The 17,604-nt window shown below is 48.7% G+C and overlaps 1 protein-coding gene across 3 annotated transcripts in view; it reads left to right on the top strand.

Moving 5' to 3' along the window:
• Window positions 1-6,226: 6,226 nt before the first annotated feature.
• The window catches only part of KCNQ3 (potassium voltage-gated channel subfamily Q member 3), a 209,057-nt gene continuing 197,679 nt past the window's right edge, over window positions 6,227-17,604 (top strand). For 2 of the 3 annotated variants that reach the window (XR_011324143.1, XM_069780082.1), the window contains exon 1: window positions 6,228-6,803. Coding sequence is in view for 2 of the 3 variants with exons in the window: in XM_069780082.1 (XP_069636183.1) it covers window positions 6,430-6,803 (374 nt within the window). In the remaining variant the exon portion in view is untranslated. Of the gene's footprint in view, window positions 6,804-17,604 lie in introns of all 3 variants that reach the window. The other variant, XM_069780083.1, reaches the window with a different exon arrangement.

The raw sequence follows: 17,604 nt of genomic DNA, 5'->3' as shown, positions 1-17,604 counted from the left end.
ATGGACTCTCTTTAACAGGGAGAGACTATATTATATTAGGCGCAATCTGAAAGCTTAAAAATTATCTGAAAAGAAATGGAAAAATCGTTTCAGTCAGTAATGACTCCACTACATATTCCTCAGAGTTGCCAGCTGTAGTGATGAGAGTTCAAATGTCAGGATTTTGGATTGATCCTGTGATGTCCCAACACCTGGAAGTGAGACAGACTCTCACCTTAACTTCATTCACTTACAGTCAGGAGGGGAAGTGAGAAATTCCAAGTGGCTCAGAAAAAGTCATAAAACATGAGACTAGATGAGAGAAAGCAAAAGACCCATGAAGACTCATCTTTATTTGCTTGCTTTCCTTCCCTGAAGAATCATGTTATTTTTTCAGGCAGCCCTTTGACTTTTAATGTTACAGTGCTGCCCTGCCTTGTGTGCTAAAGGGGCATGCCTGAAAATTAATCATGATAAGGCAGATCCAACAACCTGAAAAGGTTAAGCACACTCTGCTCGGTGGGTTGAGGAAAAAAAAGGTTTACAATGAGTATTTTTTTCAAGAAAGTCAAGGCCTAGAACGGTCAGAGCTCAGCAGAGCTAGAAGTCCAAGGTCTGGAGCTGTTGATACAATGCATGAACCTTGCTGGCTGAAATCCCTCCTCCTGTCTCAAAGACAAGGACGGTGCAAAATGATGGGACAAGATTATGGATGCACACATGCTTTCTGCACTGTGCCATGGATTCAGTAAGGTGAGCATGAGTGAATTATGGATGCTCTTTTGATTGGTTTGCAACGATCTTTTAATGGCATTGAGATGGTGTGAAGTTACAGTGTATTGATTTTCTTTTGTCCATGCAGTAATTTGTAGTGGTGGTGATTTATTTTCCTCTTTATGTTTTCCGTGAAGCTAGTAGGCAGCGAGGCCAAAGACAGCTGGCAGTTGGTCTCCCATCGCTATGGATGGCACAGGCGGCCACCTCTTGTGCTCAGAGGATCGTTGAGTGCCAGGGGATTCAATCCTTAGGGAGAGCAGAGTTGGCACGGGTGATTTCTGTGGACTCATTTCCACCACTGGCAGGCAGTGATATTGGGTGCTAGGTCAAAGCTGCTGCAGTTACAACCCAGGGAACATTTGACCTGCCAGCTCTCAGACCAGGGGACCCGTCCAGGTAAGTCTTTCCCTCAAGTGAGCACCGTTTCTATGAAGGTGTTTTACAGTTGGTGTTCTCTTTGGGGTTTGTTTTTTTCTTTTGATGAATTTTGCCCACTTTGGGACCAGCAGCACCAGCCCCACTGTTATTCTGACCCTGAACAGGAGCTAATACAGGCTCTGGTTTCCAGCTGCGCCTTGTCACCGTAGAGAAAAGGAAAACAGCTTGAGGCAGCAGCTACTTTTCATCAGGCTCATCTGCAGTCTAGGGAAGGAAGAACTGGCTGTCATAACTATCTTTTATTTTTCCGCACAGCTTTGAGATTTCACGGACATCTCCACCCTTCTTCCATCAGCAGATTTAAGGAGCAGACACTGATTTCAGTCTCGCCAGCAAGGCTCTTGTGTGCCCTTCTGCCTGGACTGGTTTCATGCAGTTCATGCAAAGATCTGGAAGCCAGAAGGTGACATTTTGATCACTTTGACCATCTGCAGATCACAGTCCATAGCCTCAAGTTAAACTAGGCCATAGATTTTAAAAATAAAGACCAAACCTGTGACTCTGACTTAAGACCAAGTCTGAGAGTGTTTCATGCATGACCAGGCTGTTCCACTGACTGACTGTTAGGCATCATTTTGTGTTGGTTTGGCAGGCAGGAGCAACAGCCACAGCTTAGATTCCCTCAATGCTAAGCCCTAAGAAACAAGCCCTAAAAAAAGAGCTTGACGTCGTAACTGTAAGGAAGAAGGAGGACATGGATGCACAAAGAGGAGAGAGGAAACGCTGGAGCATACCTATGCTGCTGAACACTGTAGTCACAGTAGACGAGATAGGTTGGGTGTTCGAACAATGTATCTGGGATAGCAATCCCCTAAATCAGCCCCCATGGGGCTTCAGGTCTCTTTTATGGCTAGACTGCTCCTACTGCCTGAATTAGCTGGGGTATCGGTGCTGCACTCTGTACTTACGCTGTCTCATTTGGCATTCATCAGCAGGTGCTTCTGGACTGTGCACAGGCACACCGGTAGATTTTGTGGGCATCCCAGTAGTAAGTTTTAAGAAGATGATTGAAAAAGATCACGAAGTAGGTTTGTGTGTGGATGGAGTCCTCCTCAAAGCCTTTGGAGCTTCGGAGGAGACAGCATGAGGGTGCTTGATGGAGCTTCTACCAAAGGTTGAGTGGAGGTTGGTGTTAGAGACCAGCTAAAAATGGGATTAGATATTGTCACTCTAAATGAGAAAGGAGAAGCCTTGAAGCGCTGCAAAAATTTTGCTCGGTAAGGTAGAGGAGCCAGCAGAAGGATAGAAAGAGAAGGGCCACAAAATTCACCACCACTCGTGTGCTTGCACTGAAACTGAGATCCCACTTACTTCTGTGGTTATATAGCTTCACCCTCCCGGTGCCGGGTCTGTATATAAGACCGCTAGGTCAAGAGGTCCTCAGGCTTCAAATCTTTCATGCCAGGACATGATCCCTGTGGTTCTGCTCTTCAGCACCTTTCTCAAAACATGTCCTACTAAGGGAGGACATGACATTTAATGATAGGTTCGCTCACACTATGGACAGTGTTGCTTTCGGTTCCCAATTGCTAGATAGCCCCCTGACCATTTTTTCAAGTACCAAATCTCTGTTCCTCTGTCACTGAAGCTCACGAGCAGCTCTTTGTTCGTTTTGCTCCTGAAGTCTTTTGCAGAGCAACTGGTTTTCCGTTTGCAGTTTTCCTTCTTGTAAACACGATCCAGATGTTCCAGCTGAATGTTCGTGTGGCTCTACTAAAACACACTCTGTGTGTGGTTTACCAAGCACTCCTGTGCTTTGTCATTCACAAGAGTCCAGCTGATCTATGAATAAGCCAAGATAAAGCCGTATTATCTTGAGCAACAGATATAATCCCTTCCTGTTTTCCTCTGATTTTAGACTGTAACCTCTCTGACGGAACCAGTTTTCTCTTTGACAAGGGCCAGCATAACCTACTGGGAGATGCTTACCACCGGTCCCTCTGCACGCTCCCAACAGAGCTGGTTACAACCTCCTGGCTGCAAACTCCAGCTCGGCAGAAGCACTTGCTTTTGATTACAGAGATCTCCAGCATCAGCCAAGGAGGTGGATATCAAACCTGTGCACGTCGGGCGCTGCCAGCAACACATCATAAATAATAGTAATGGAGTGTAATTGCTCATCAAGCCAAATCACAGCCTGGAGGGCTCCATCTGGCCAAACTCCCTTTGACGTCAGTGGGAGCTTTGCCAGCAGGTGTGCAATAGGATCGGGGTCCCAAGCAGCGGTACCGCCAACGAGGTCCTGTAGCACCACTATTAGGGTCTGATTCAGATCCCCTTGAAACTCTTGGGTGTCTTTGCACTGATTTAGGAGACTTTAGCTCGCTCCCCTTGCCTTACACGGCTTCCCAGCCAGTACGGCTGCATCTGCGCAATAGTTATCCCAGATGGACCATGGAGGAGGAGAATTCCTGACACTGAGCGATGGGATTTTAAATTTAGAGAGGAGATGGAAACTCTTTCCTGTTGTGTCTTAAAAGGTGGTTTGTACAGGGGTGATCTGGGACTTGAAAATGTCCCAAAAGCCTGCCTTTTGGAGGATGCAACTGAAAAAACCCAACACGTAATTGAGATTGCAAAGTGTTGTGTCACTGGTGTCGGGGCTATAAAAGCCAAACAAGCTGGTGTGCCTGCCTATCAATCACCTATTGCTATCTGACATTGGTACAACCCTCTGCAAATGAAAATAATTTACTGCTCCCCCCCTGTGAAAATTATTTACCATCCCCATTTCGGTTTGAACATTTACTGTTGTGGTTCAAAACTGTGATGAATTGGTTAGCTATAAATTTTCTTTCCTTCCCCCTCCTCCTCCCACCTCTTCCTATGTAACGCTGGGATGCAGGTTAAGGCGTGGGGTGTTATCTGAAGTAAGTGCTCTACTCTCAGCGCCCCATACATCCTCGCTAATGCTTATAGCTCCCCTGTGGTATTGGGAAGTATCATCGCTATTGTACTGAGGTAGAACAGGAGCTGGAGAGAGATAAATGGCCTAGTTATCAAAACTTCCTAGCCTCCCACAGCCCTCCTTGGGAATACAGCTATAAATGACATTCAAATGATGCTGATAGATGTTAGCTGAGCAGGGAGCAAAACGCGTGCGTTCCTGGTGCCACGCTCGGGCCAGCCGCTTCTTGCTGATAGTGTCACGGAGATGTCAGCTAACCTGACACTGCCTGCTGACGCTATAGCCGTGCGGGCGAGATACCGCGCTGTCTGCTCACGTCTGCTTGTGGGCAAATCCCTTGGGGTTGCAAAGGTTCAAAATTGGGTGGTGACTGAGAGGTATTAATGCTGGAGCTTGCGGAGCTGAAGGCAGAGGTGTTTTTTTCTTCTTTGGCACAGAACGTGCTCAGATTGGACCCTCAGAAGGTCAAACATCAGAGGGGAAACAGCCCTTCTTCCACCCAGCAATGCAGTGACAGTAGTGTCATTTTTGAGTGACGTCTCCAATAGTGGCCTATAGTCTGGTGTGAAGCAGTGTGGCCTGTGTGGCCCTGTGGCGGGTCCAAAAATCACCTCCAGGAGCTGCCTCTGCATCTGTTGTCCTTCCTTGTGTGCGAAATGGGAGAAGGACTGCTCAGATCATAAATCCCTTGGGGAATGGAGCAGGAGCAGCTAGAGTAGGTGGCAAATCTGCTTCTCTTATGAGTCTGGAAGGGCTCTTGGGTGTCTTGGCATCTCTTCAGGAGATATGAGGAAAACTCCCCCACCTGGAGGCGGAGGACCTCTCATGAAAACAACCAGCAAGCTGTAAGGCTTTGTCTTTTTTTTTAAATTTTATTATGATTATCTGGCAAGAAAGAAAGGCTCGGTTAGACCCTTTGTATCCTCCCAAGGTGTAGCTACGCGAATGCTTAGCCCTGCAGGCAGATTTTTACTCAAGAGCAGCTCTAAGAGGAGAGGGGATGCTTCTAGTGCGTTGTGGCAGAAATCCCAGGGCACCGAGGTTGCAGGGCGCGCAAAAGCTGTCTCTTCCCATCTTCCTTGCAGCCAAGAAGCTGAAAGGAAAAGGGTACAGGGCTGTCAATCCCATCCCTTCGGGCTTTAGGCTGGACCGGGGTGCTGGTACACATGCTAAAGCGGAGGAGGGGGCTAGTTCTTAGGTCCGACGGGTCAGGGCAGACCCCCTCGGGGCTGCAGCTGAGCTTGGGCTCCCCCGAGGAGCCACCCGGAGCCGGGGAGGTGGATGAATCCCAGCCCCGGGCTGGGGCAAAAGCAGCACCTCCCGCAAGAGACCCGCGCAAAAAGCTGCTCCCCGGCGGGGCCGGGGGCTGCCCGGGAATGTTGCCCCCTCACCTCCCCCCTTCCGCGGGCGGAGGCTCCGGCTCGGCTCGGCTCAGAACGAACCGCAGCGGCAGGCAGCGCCTCCAGCCGCCCACCCGCCGCCTCTCCCGGCATCCTTCATCCCCCATCCTCCGCTCCTTCCTTCTCCGGTGGTGAAAGCAACCCCCCCCCCCCAACACACCCACCCACCCGCGGCCGGGGATGCCCTCCCCCTCCTCTCCAGCCTGCAGCGGGGAGGGGGGGGGGGGCTGTGATGCTGCAGGGGGATCCCCCGGGTGTCGAGAGCGGGGTCTCCCCCTTCGTTCCGCCGAGCTGCCGGGATCTCCCCGCTCGGCTCCGGCGGCCCCAGCAGCGGCTGGGGGCCTGGGGGGGGGGGGACACCACCGGTGCCCCACGCCCCGCGGATGACGAGACACCCGGGGCTGGGGGGGAGCGGGGGGGGGGGGGCGGGCGCCCGGCTATTTGCTGGCTGCATACAATGGGCCACTCCCTAACGTGAGGGCTTGGGGGGGGGGGAGGCAGGAGCTGGGAGGAGGAGGAGGAGGAGGAGGAGGAAGAGGAGGCGGGGGGGGGGGAAGGAAGGGGCTCGGGCATCGGGCTGGTAAATAAACTCCGCGATGATTTCCCTCCCTCACGCCGGCCCAGGTGCCGCCGCGCTCCTGCCTCCCCGCTACCCCGCCGGCGAGGATGACCTGACGGGGATGTGACTGCCTCCCCCCCCCCAACACACCCCCCACTTTTTTTTTTTTTTAATTTTATTTCACCCCCCCCTCCTCCCTCCCTCCCTCCCTCCAGCCAGCCAGCTATACATGTAGCTACAGATACAAAAATATACAAAGCAATTGGGGGGGGGGGGAGGGCGGGGAGCTCGGATCATGGCCCTGGGGCTCCCGGGGCCGCCGCCGCCGCCGCCGATCCGCAGCTCGCCTCCGGGGCCCGGCGCCGACGATGGGGCTGAAGGCTCGGCGCGGCGCGGCGGGCGGTAGCGCGGCCGGCGGGGAGGCGGCGGCGGCGGGTCCGGGGCGGCGAACGGCGGCGGGCGGCGGCGTTGGCGACCCCGAGCAGGGCTCGCTAGCCCTGGGAAACGGCGGCGGTGGCGGCGGCGGCGGCGGCGGCGGCGATCGCGACGGGACGCTGCTGCTGGAGGGCGGCGGGAAGGAGGAGGGAGGCAAAAGGAGCCCGCCGGGGTTGGGGCTGCTGGCGAAGACCCCCTTGAGCCGCCCGGTGAAGAGGAACCACGCCAAGTACCGCCGCATCCAAACTTTGATCTACGACGCCCTGGAGCGACCCCGCGGCTGGGCGCTGCTCTATCACGCCTTCGTGTGAGTACGCGGGCGCGCAGCATCCGCGGAGACGGGCTCTGTGTGTCCCCCCCCACCCCACCCGGGGCGGTGGGGAACGGGGAACGGGGGTGGGGGGGGGCTGCCCCGCGGAGATGCGCCCGGATCCACCGTTTTGCTTTATCATTCTCGGCGGAAAAAGCTCCGGGGGGGGTGGCTCCAGCACCGGGGGGCGAGTGGGGGGGCGTTGTGTGGGGAGCAAGGGTCTTCTTATGGGGTGTGCTGCTGAGTGGGTTTAGTTATTTTTGTTGGGTTTTGGTTTTGGGTTTTTTTTTTTCTTCTGCCGTCGGGTATTCCAAAACGAGGAGCTTGTTTTAAACCCGCCACTCTCCCGTACGGACACCCGCGTTGCCTTGGAGCGGCGTGCCCGAGCCTGTGTGTCTCAAACCCCTGGAAAAAGGGATGCCAGAAAGAGCAAAGCTCCGAGCAGTTTTAAGGCTCGAAGTGCTAAGGGAGACGCTGCCGGCTTCGGTTCAGCCCCGAGCATTGCGTGCGGTTAAAGCAGCTGGTACAGACCCCGAGCGGAGCGGCTCTTCCAATAGTTGAAAGTGTCAAATGCAAACCATCGGGTTTCGGTCCAGTAAGCGTCACCCTGCAGTGCATGAAACCCGAGCATTGCAGCACTGTCAACCAGAAAGTTAAACTGACTGGGAGGAAACAAACTCGTTTTGTGGCCCAAAGGTGACAAGTCAAGTTAATGACCACTGTTTTGCATTCCTAACAATTTTGTTCCCTGAAGTTTTCATAAGGAATATAGAAAAACAACAAAAAAAATCTGTTTACAGCATAGAATGGAGTTGGCAGAGTCTTATTAAAATAAATGTGGTCTTTAGTGTTGTGAACGTGTTTGAAAACCCAAGGGATTATCAGTGATCACGGTGTTTCTGTTTTTCTTTAACGCTATAACGTGTACAGAGCTCCATGTGATAGAGGATTTAAGCAGTGATTTCTGAAATTGGTTTATTTGCCAAAGACAAAGTGCTCCAGGCTGCATGGGCTGTGAGCCTGCAGCTGGATCTTGGGAAGTCCTCATCACTGGTGTAGTCTTTGCACTTGCAAATAAACACCTTGAGTGTAGGGCTGTGATTTTACCTTCAGGCAAATTTCTTGTCGATGGTTGTAGGGATTTAGCCCTGGGCGAGGAGTAAAAAGCGGCGCTCGCTACTGAGGTGCTGCTCCTGCTGTGTACCACTCACTCATTGCTGCTCCCCTCTTTTCAGTGTTTTCATAAAGTGCGTCTTGGGACACAGATTCCTGCTTTCCAGCTTAATTTCTGTGAAAATGGGGACACTGGATGTCGTGACACTTTTTCAGCCCTTTTTGCCATAGGAAAACTTGTGCTAGCAGGCAGGGAGAGACGGCATTTGGGGTGTGTTGTGCTGGGAAGACTCTTTGGTCCGGAGCTTGCCGTTCGATTGTGCTCAGTATTGCATAACGCTGCTTCTTGTTGGGGAGAGCCACGTCTGGATGGAGGGGCACCCCGTTCATCCCGCCTTGGTCAGCCCCCGCACTCTGTGTAAGTGAGGCTTTAGCGCACGCCAGAGCGTTACGAGCAGTTGGCATCTTTCTGTGGCCAGCTGGGTCAAATCCACACCCAGGGTCCTGTCTGGATATAAGCGATCGGACAGTGGATGAGTCTAGAGAGGAGAGCTGAGAGATTCACATTTATTCGCAATGGTATAGAAATTTCCAAGTTACAACATTCGTTTTAGATAGCTCTCTAGATGTGTGGTTAACCTTAAGGTCTTCATGCAATATGGATCATAGAATGGGAAAAAATTCAACATGTTTCTAAGGTTCGATCCTTCTTCAGGGCGGACCTGATGCTCTATCTGGCCAACTTCTCTTTGGTGAATACTCTGTCCTGCCAAACTGAGGTCCGAGTCTGACCTGCTCTCCCAGAAGTCACTAACAGTCTTGTTAAGACAATCGGTGCCAAAAGTTCAACATTAATGAAAAAAAGACTTTTAGGAGTCCTTATCCTTAAAGGAAGTACAAGACACAAGTCCCGGTCTGTCTGCCCAGCACAGCCGTCCCATCCCTTCCCAGGACACCCCGGGGTCTCAGCAGTCCAGGGCTGCAGTTGGGTTTCTGTTCAGTCTCGGCTCCTTCTGAACTCAGTAGAAGTTGTGGGCTCTTACCTCACTGTAGGATCAAATCCTACAAAAGAAATCTGCCAAAAGTGATGGAAGAGTGTGGTGAGATCTTGCTGACAGGCTTCAGAGCTTGTTCCTGCGACTGGAAAATGATGACCTGCTCCAGAGCAGGAGCAGTGCCATGGGGAAGCAGCGCCTAAGTTGATATCCAGAGTCTTTGTTCTTGCTTTCAGATGAATTGCCTTTTTACCTTTTTCCTTCTGAAAAGGAGTCTCTCTCATGTTGGAGGTGCTGCTATGACACTGCGTAGTGCCATCCCAGCAGTCCCCCGGTGCTTCTTTTCACACTAGAACAGTTTACACTTTCCCTTGGGTAGGTGAGAGATTGCCAGCCTTTCCATAAAATCTACAGATTTGATGCTGTTTTAATTTTCCAGAAAAGTCCCATTTATCTTAATGACATGTTATACTTTGTCTCAGTCTTCTGTGTAACTTTGCAATAAATACCATGCAACCAAAATTTAAGAGTAAGAAGGTTGCTCTCATATACAAAAAGAGAGAATAAACAGCTGAGGGCCAAAAGGGATTGCAGCATGGGTGGATGTGATGAATTCCTTACAGATCCCAGCATTCAGAGGTGTTTAATGAAGAAATGATGCAAAGGAGTCCGGTGCTGTGTATATCCCAGGATTTAGGAGGTAGGAAGCTGCTGATGGAAGAGGATTGCAACTTTGAGGATTTGCCGAGGGTGTTGTGTGGGGGCAGGAAGGGGCTTTGCAAAGGTCTTTGCAAAAGCTTTGGATGCCAGAACTTTTAAAAGGGTGGTACAGATGGAATCTCATTAAATCGTACAGTGATGCCCATATGGCTGCAAAGGGGTCATGATCCTTTGTGTATCTCACTGTTAGAATGTGCACATAAATAAGGTTTGACGCAGTGCCTGTTGTAAACGCTCACTTTAGTTTAGGTGGGGTTAGATCTGCTGAAATGATTCAATCTGGTGAAATAATTCAATGAGAATGCATAAACATCATCAGGCCCTACCAAGCCCTAGCGACAAAGATGCTAGGGGACAAAGGGAGAAATTCCTGATGGCAATTTTAGCGTTCAGCTTTCACTGGCAGTGATTTACAGAAAGTGACATGAGATATTTTCCTTGCGATTCTTCCTCCTTGTTCTGCACGAATGAGTTTGTCCAAGCCTATCCTTCTAGCAAAGAGGAAGGTGATTTGGTCCTAAAGAAGCTGACTCTGTTTCCTTCACCATCTGAAAACATTTATTCTCTGGCAGCTCTGCTGGACAGGAGATTTACATAACACCCATGAACATCCCCTCTGCTAGGACACCAGGGTTCACAGACTTCTTGGCAATATGGCAATATCTTAATGGCATAGGTGGTAAGAGAAAATTGATTTTCCCATGAAAAATTTCACCTCTGTAAACTAAACTCTTGCTGAACATTTTCAGTAAAAAAAAAAAAAAAAATCTGGTTTAAGCTTTGAGGTTTTTAATTTGGAAATGTCTCTTGGGAGTTGCAGGTCAGGCTACGATCTATCCCTGCTCTTTTCTGAGCTAGTCTCCCTGTAGGTGTAACTGCTGTTCCCGTGATGTACTGTATTTTCCTTTGTGTTGAGCAGTGCAATATATTGCAGGAACCCTCTGCGGTTGTGCCTCGTGGGATGTGTACTTTGGCCAGGGAGACCGACTTGAGACCTGTTCGCCTCCACGAGCCATCCAAATGCTTTATTTATGCACAGAAGCATAAACAAATTAAATGAAAAATTGAAAACAAGTAAGATCTTGATTTTCCAGTTTATTTTTAATTGTAAGCACAGAATATTTGGTGGATAATGGTCAGAGTCCAGAAAGGTAACAAAATACAGACCAAGTTTGCAATTGAAATTTGTGAAAATTTTCAACCTGACTTAAAAAAAAAGAGGCTGAAGGAGTGGTAGCTAGGAGATAGTCTTACCTTCATACCATCCTCTGAGACAACTTCAGCCTTTACTTTTGTAGAAAAATAAGACTAGGAAAAGGCTTGGGATTAGATTTTCCTTTTTGGGAAAGTGTGCAATATTGGCTGCACTCTGCTGGCGTAGATCACCAGGGTGTACCTGCTGACGAGAGAGGGAAACCATGGGGAACACTTGAAAACCCTTCCCTATTTGCCATACGATCTTCTTTCAATACCACTTAATACCTGGAATAAAAAGAGGAAGGCAGAGTCATGCGATCCATCAAACCGTCAGTATTTCTGGGAAACGCCGGCGAGCACCTCTTGCATGACTGATCGTAGGTGGGTTGTTTGCAGAAAAGGGTGTCGCGGGACTTGGGGAACAGGTTGAGGGTCTGGGGACTTTCCATTATTTTCCTCTTTGCCCTTTGAGAGATGCTCTGTAAGATGCGCTGATCCACCAGCCCGTGTTAGCCATCTGGGGCGAGATGGAAACAGGCTCGGGGTAAAAAGAAGGACAACTACGAATGTTTCCTCGGCCTGTTTGGCATGGACTTGCCTCTAAGTGAGTCCCCAGAGCAGCAGAGCAAGTCTGCTCCATTAGCAAGTGCCCTTTGCTTATGTGTTCGCCAATACGAGTTCTGTTTTAATTATTTATGCTAATTCAGCGTAATGCACGGATAAATATTCTGCAGTATACTTTGTAAAAAATAATGAAGTCTTAGTCATTGGAGACCTCACCGCACACCTCTGCTATTACGTCTCCCTTGAGGCTTGCGGAGTCCGCCCCGGGTTGCGTGCGGGTTAGCGAGATGCGACTGTATCTCAGCTGCTGGAATCGGCCGACGTCGCAGGCTGGGGTCACCGGCTGCCGAAAGCTGGGCTTTGCTGGTGGGAATGAGAAGGAGCAGCAGAGCCTGGGGAAGCCACAGGCTGTGTAACGTGAGCGCCTTGCGATCCCCAACCGTAGCTTCGGAGTCACTTCGGCGGCTCGTAGGTGCCCAACGCTCGTTTAAGCACCCAAACTACCTCTGAAATTACGGACCCGGCCCTTTGGTGGGAATAGGGGTCTTTTCGCCTCCAGCCTCGTAACTCCTTGCTAGGACATCGGTGCCGACAGCGAGACCCGCTCCCGGAGCGGGTACTGGCGGGTTGGGTCGGTCAACCTGCGCACTCGGTGTTGCCATGGCTACGCTGCTAATTTGCTGAGTTTTGGTGCTTGCTCACGCCTGCTCCACGAGCTGCAGGTGCATGGCTGCCTGTAGCACAGGCGTGCACCTCGGTGTCCCCCCCAAAACCCCCCGGGGATGCAGGTCCCTGAGCACCCCTCTGCAAGTGCAATCTTCTTTTCACACCAAGCCACGCAGCCTCCTCTGGATGGGCGTCGAGATCCGCCGCGGCCGGCGATGCACGAGGGAGAGCCCGACGTGTGGGCGAGTATTGGCGCTGCCAGCAACGGCAAACACTCGGCAGCTGGTCTTTCAATGCTGTCAGCTCAGCCCAGGAATAGAACCTTCAGAAAACAGTCATAGCCCCTGGTGTAATTTCTATCAATCTGAACAGCCCCAGATTTCATCATTTTGATGAGAGGTGATGCAGCAAAGCCCCTCCAGCAGCCAGCAAACCGTATTTTTCTTCTGAGAAACTTGGCAGTGAAAAGTAGCACCACCTTGGTGCTACCCTGACAGTCCTGGAGACACTGTCAGTGGTAAAGCCATGGACTAGACTTTTCCGAATATCTCCAAGGCAGCAGCTGGGAGTCTGGTTGGAGGTACGTTGTGCTTTAACCCCAGCCAGCAACTAAGCACCACGCAGCTGCTCGCTCAGTCTGCCCCCACCCAGTGGGATGGGGCAGAGAATGGGGGAAAAAAATTGAAACTTGTGGGTTGAGATAAAGACAGTTTAATAGGACAGAAAGGAAGAAAAATAATAATGATAATAATAACAACAACAATAATAATAAATAGTAATAATAATGATAACATGACAATAATAATAATAATAAAAGAATTAGACTATACAAGTGATGCACAATGCAGTTGCTCACCACTTGCTGACTGATGTCCAGTCAGTTCTCAAGCAGTGATCCACACCCCACAGCCAACTCCCCACGGTTTATATACTGGGCATGATGTCCCATGGTATGGAATACCCCTTTGGCCAGTTTGGGTCAGCTGTCCCGGCTTGTGAACCCTCCCAACTCCTTGTGCCCCTCCAGCCTTCCTGCTGGCTGGACATGAGAAGCTGAAAAATCCTTGACTGAGTATAAACACTACTTAGCAACAACTGAAAACATCAGTGTGTTAGCAACATTCTTCTCATATTGAACCCAAACCACAACAGTATACCAGCTACTAGAAAGAAAATTAACTATCCCAGCCACTCAGGTACCACTCGGTTCATAAAAGCCATCTCGGTTTCTTCTTGTGCCTCTCTGCTCCTCGCAGCAAACATCAGATCACCATGGGGCACAGCGGGGTCTGGGCACCTCTGGGTCGGCTGCCTGGTGGAGAGGCCACGCAGGTTTTACTTCTTGATTTAATGTGAGATGGAGGTTAGGAAGATGTTTCAAAAATGAGCAGGGAGAGACTTTCCATGCCCATTTTGCTCATTTTGGTGCAGAATGTAGAAACATTCAGAACAAATCTAATGGTAAAAATAGTAACTAAAGGCTATGCATACTAACAGCTGAATTAAAAAGTCCTCACATACATATAATGCCAGTTATATACCACTATGCTTAAGTGTGTTTTAGTGAACATGAAGGTGCCCCAGCAGTGCCTGCCTCTCCCAAGCACCACACCAAAAGCTACTCACCCAGCATCTTTCTATTCTTTCTTTGGGGCTCCGTGTCTTCAAACATGACTTGATTAAATCCTTTTTGTTCATAGCTTAGCCAATGTAAAAACCTGCATGTATGTAGAGCACAGTTCTGTACTTCTTTGTGAGTAAAAAGGCCTTTCCATCACTGAGATGTATGTGCAAGGTCAGGTGAGGGAATGCATATTCAAGGACAAGGTCTAGACTTAAGTAATTCGGATCTAATTTAACAGCTGTAAGAAGCTTTCTAAACAAAATCAGTCGAGTGAGTGTTAAGATCATTTATATCTTGCTTAGAAACATAATAGATCGGTGACCTTAGTTATAGCTAGGCAGCTGGGTGGTTGGATACTACCATGATCAGCCTTGCATGGTATAAATAAATAATAATGTTGATTCTTATATTTAATAATGCTATATTCCCTTCTTGTGCGTGGAACTTTACAGAAGGAATGGAGCCATGGAGATATTGCATCTGCTATTGCTTCTGGCAGATACTGTATTAAATGGGATAACTTAAATATTAATAGCTTTATAAGGAATATGGTTCACAAGAGCCGTTAAGTATGCTGCCTTCTGTCTTAGGATGATAGCTGGGAAGCTTAGCATTTTCTGTGGAGTGAGGGACATGCCCAGGGATATTTAGGTTCATGGTAACCTATTTCTGAAAAAAGCACTTTGGGAGAACTTTCAGGCTAGAAATCTGTAAATTGTCTTCCCCAGCCGTAAGCGAGCAAACTACTTAAGAGCATGTTTAATTTGGAGCAAATGAAAGGTCCCGCTGATGTCAGGAGGAACCTTTCCAAGGTGTCGCTGAGGTCATCCAAAGCAGAAGAGTATGACTGGAATCTGGTGGAAAGCAGCACTAAGTATCATCACCTTCCTCTGCCCAACCAACTCGCTGCTCTACTTCGGCTGTGTGAGATTCTCCTAAGCTACAGTTCTCCGCAGGATTCGTCACAGGCCTTCATCCCTCTCAAACCTTAATAGCCACGTTTGGTTATAGTCACCAGGATAACACCTTGATATCACCCTCCTTAGAGGTGCTGTCTTTTGCTTGTTTGTGTGGGTTTTAAAAAAAGGTGGTGAAGTGGAGTTACATATCTCCAACTAAATCTCAGTTTGGAGACGTGCTGAGACCCTGACCTGAGAAGCATCCAGTGTCTCCTGAGGTGGCATGTGCTCTCACTCCCTTCTCCTACATGTATTAATCCTGCCAAAGTCTTTCCTACTTTACCTTCTCTAGGTTGTTGCTACGTGGTGGTGGAACATTACAGGTCCATTGTACGGGAGCAGCAGTGGAGGAATCCTAATCCTGTTTGGGTTGGCTGTTGTCATTTGCTTCCTTTGACTTTACCGGCTTTATTTCATTTTATGGATCCTTGCACCTCGCTTGTCCTCCCTGTTTCCAGAGTTGTTCCTGAGAGCTGTATGGATGTGTTTTGCAGTCCTTTGCCAAGCTGTGTTAGTTCGTGACTGTCGTGTTGACTCGCTAGTGTCGTTTTCTAACCCCAGATGCATCTCATATTTACTTTCTTCTATCCTCACTGGTGTTTTGATCACCTTCCAGATTAGTACCTTGTGATTTTGTTAACATTCAATTTAATTCTTTATTTATAGATAGTTAAGGAAGCACTTAATAAGACCAGAACTAAGGAAATCCATTCAGCATTTCACTAAATAACAACTTCCCTGCTTCCTGGTTAATAAGTTATAATTTGTTATGGCCAGTTTTTATTTTGTGTGGTTTCTCTGTGTCACTTGAATTAATCCTAGAACTAAGATTTTATGAGACATTACATCTATGTCAAAACAACGAATATTTCCTCATTTCTTTTTGTTCAAACCTGATTGTTGGGCTACATTTATCTACTTAGTTCAGTGATACACATTTAATTGTTATCCTCCCATCTCAGATTTTTTCACACTTTCGACATGGTAAGTGTGTAACTTGTATAACAAAATAATTCAGTGTGCTGTCCACCACGAGAGCAGAGCTAAAGCAATGCTGAAACCTTAAATGCTCCGATCCATCCAAGTCCCAGTTCTAACATATTTTATAGGAGCCATTAGATTTAGGTTATACCTAACTTCAGGTGAAGGGCAGAGATGTTCATCCTAAACCAGAAGACTCTTTACAGGGCATTCCCCACTGACTGTAAATACAGAGAGTCTAAAATTTTCTGTTTTCAGTGGGGATGGAGGAGAAGCAAGTACAGCTGTTGAAGGACTGATAGTGAAATCCCGAAAGCGCACAGTGGGGAGCTGCCCACCAGGCTCTCGGCAGTGCAGCATCAGCTCTGCTTATCTTTTTTCCCCTCATGCCTCTCTACGCACCACTCAGAGCGTTCACGAGAAGGGATTACACCCTGAGGAGGGAATGTCAAGAGCAGCTGATTGAAATTGCAGGGGAATTAATTTAGGAAGGTAATTACAAGAACTGGAATTTGCTCTTCTACCTTTGCTAACACTGCTGTTCTTGTGAGACGTGCTGGAAGAATTTCAATGCACGCTACTGGCTGAGGCTCCCCGATCAGACCTCAGACGCTGTGCAGTGGCATCAGATGCACAGGGCCACAGGGCAGGACCATCCTTGCGCCGCAGATATGGCAGCAGCTTTTCTCATGCCTAGAGTAGTCAGTAACTACGTCTAGACTAATTGGCAAAGCCATGCCGGGGATGTTCGCCAGCAGTGGCACACACTGGCCAATAACGCAGCGTTGTCGGGTGACCCGTGACGTGGTTTTAGTCTGTGACCGCTAAGTGACTGGGCACAGATCAAGTGTTGCCACAGACCTGGGACTGCTCCCAGTAGGAGTCTGCATGTGGCTCCCTGCTTTGGAGGCGAGGTCAGTGTTATGGGCGCTGGGCACCCCAGCTGGCCATGAGGATATCCTCCTGGCTCTATGCAAAAAGCCACTTTGCTTTGGGATAAGAGCTTTCACTTAGATAAAGACCCAAGAAATCCTACCCCACTGAAATAATGTAGGTTTCACCCTATGTTTGTGTCCAATAATGTATTTTATTTTCTATATCCTTTCCCCTCCTTGTTCATGGGACTTTGTCAAGGCTCTTGCCTTTCTGTTTCAACACTCCTTGTGCTGATCAAACTCCCATGGAGGTTCAAATACTTCACCCCCACATCTTGGCATATTAACAAAAGAATAATTTTTTGTGGTACTAGTCCGGGAGGAAGACCCCTCTGATCATTCATTACCAAACTTTTTATGATTTGTGTAAAACACAGAAGAATATATTTCTACTTGCGCTGTTGCTGATATTTGGACATGTCTCCTGATTTTGTCTCACTCGTTATTGTAGATGTTGCTCCATTACCTTGTTAGGTCCTGGGTGCCACGACGCTGCACAGAGGTGGGGTCTGGCAGCCTCATGCTCATGGCAGTTTCTGCTCTCACCATATGGCATTATCACATGGTACATTCTCAAATATGCTACTGTCTCCAGTGCTAAATTACTTAAAAGAACTCTATTATTTCCCTGCTTTTCCTCAGGGCTTGGGAGGCTGTCCCTCCACACTCGCAATGGCATCCATCCATCTAGCGCCTTATCTGACGTAGCAGTCTGGACTCCTTTTATAGCTGCTGAAGAAAAACAGGAAGTAGAAATTTCTGGAGTGCAATTAATCTCATCCTAAAGACGATTCGAAAATAGGTGAGATTAATCACCTCTTGCAGTGCATGAAACTTTCCACTGACTACAAAGGAGACCTTGGGTAACTAACTTGAATTTAGGTATTTACATGGAAAACTCCTGGGGGATGGGAGACTTTTTGCCTGACCTGAGAGGCAGGACTCAAAGCCACATTAAGATAACTAAATTTAGGTATGTTCGTGTACGGTTCTGTGCATGCAATAGGTATTTAAGTTCTCTTCATAGTCAGTAGAGACCTAGTC

This window comes from Haliaeetus albicilla, chromosome 3 (genome assembly GCF_947461875.1).
Source record: "Haliaeetus albicilla chromosome 3, bHalAlb1.1, whole genome shotgun sequence".
Lineage (NCBI taxonomy): Eukaryota > Metazoa > Chordata > Aves > Accipitriformes > Accipitridae > Haliaeetus > Haliaeetus albicilla.
This window is presented reverse-complemented; position numbering and strand designations above follow the sequence as displayed.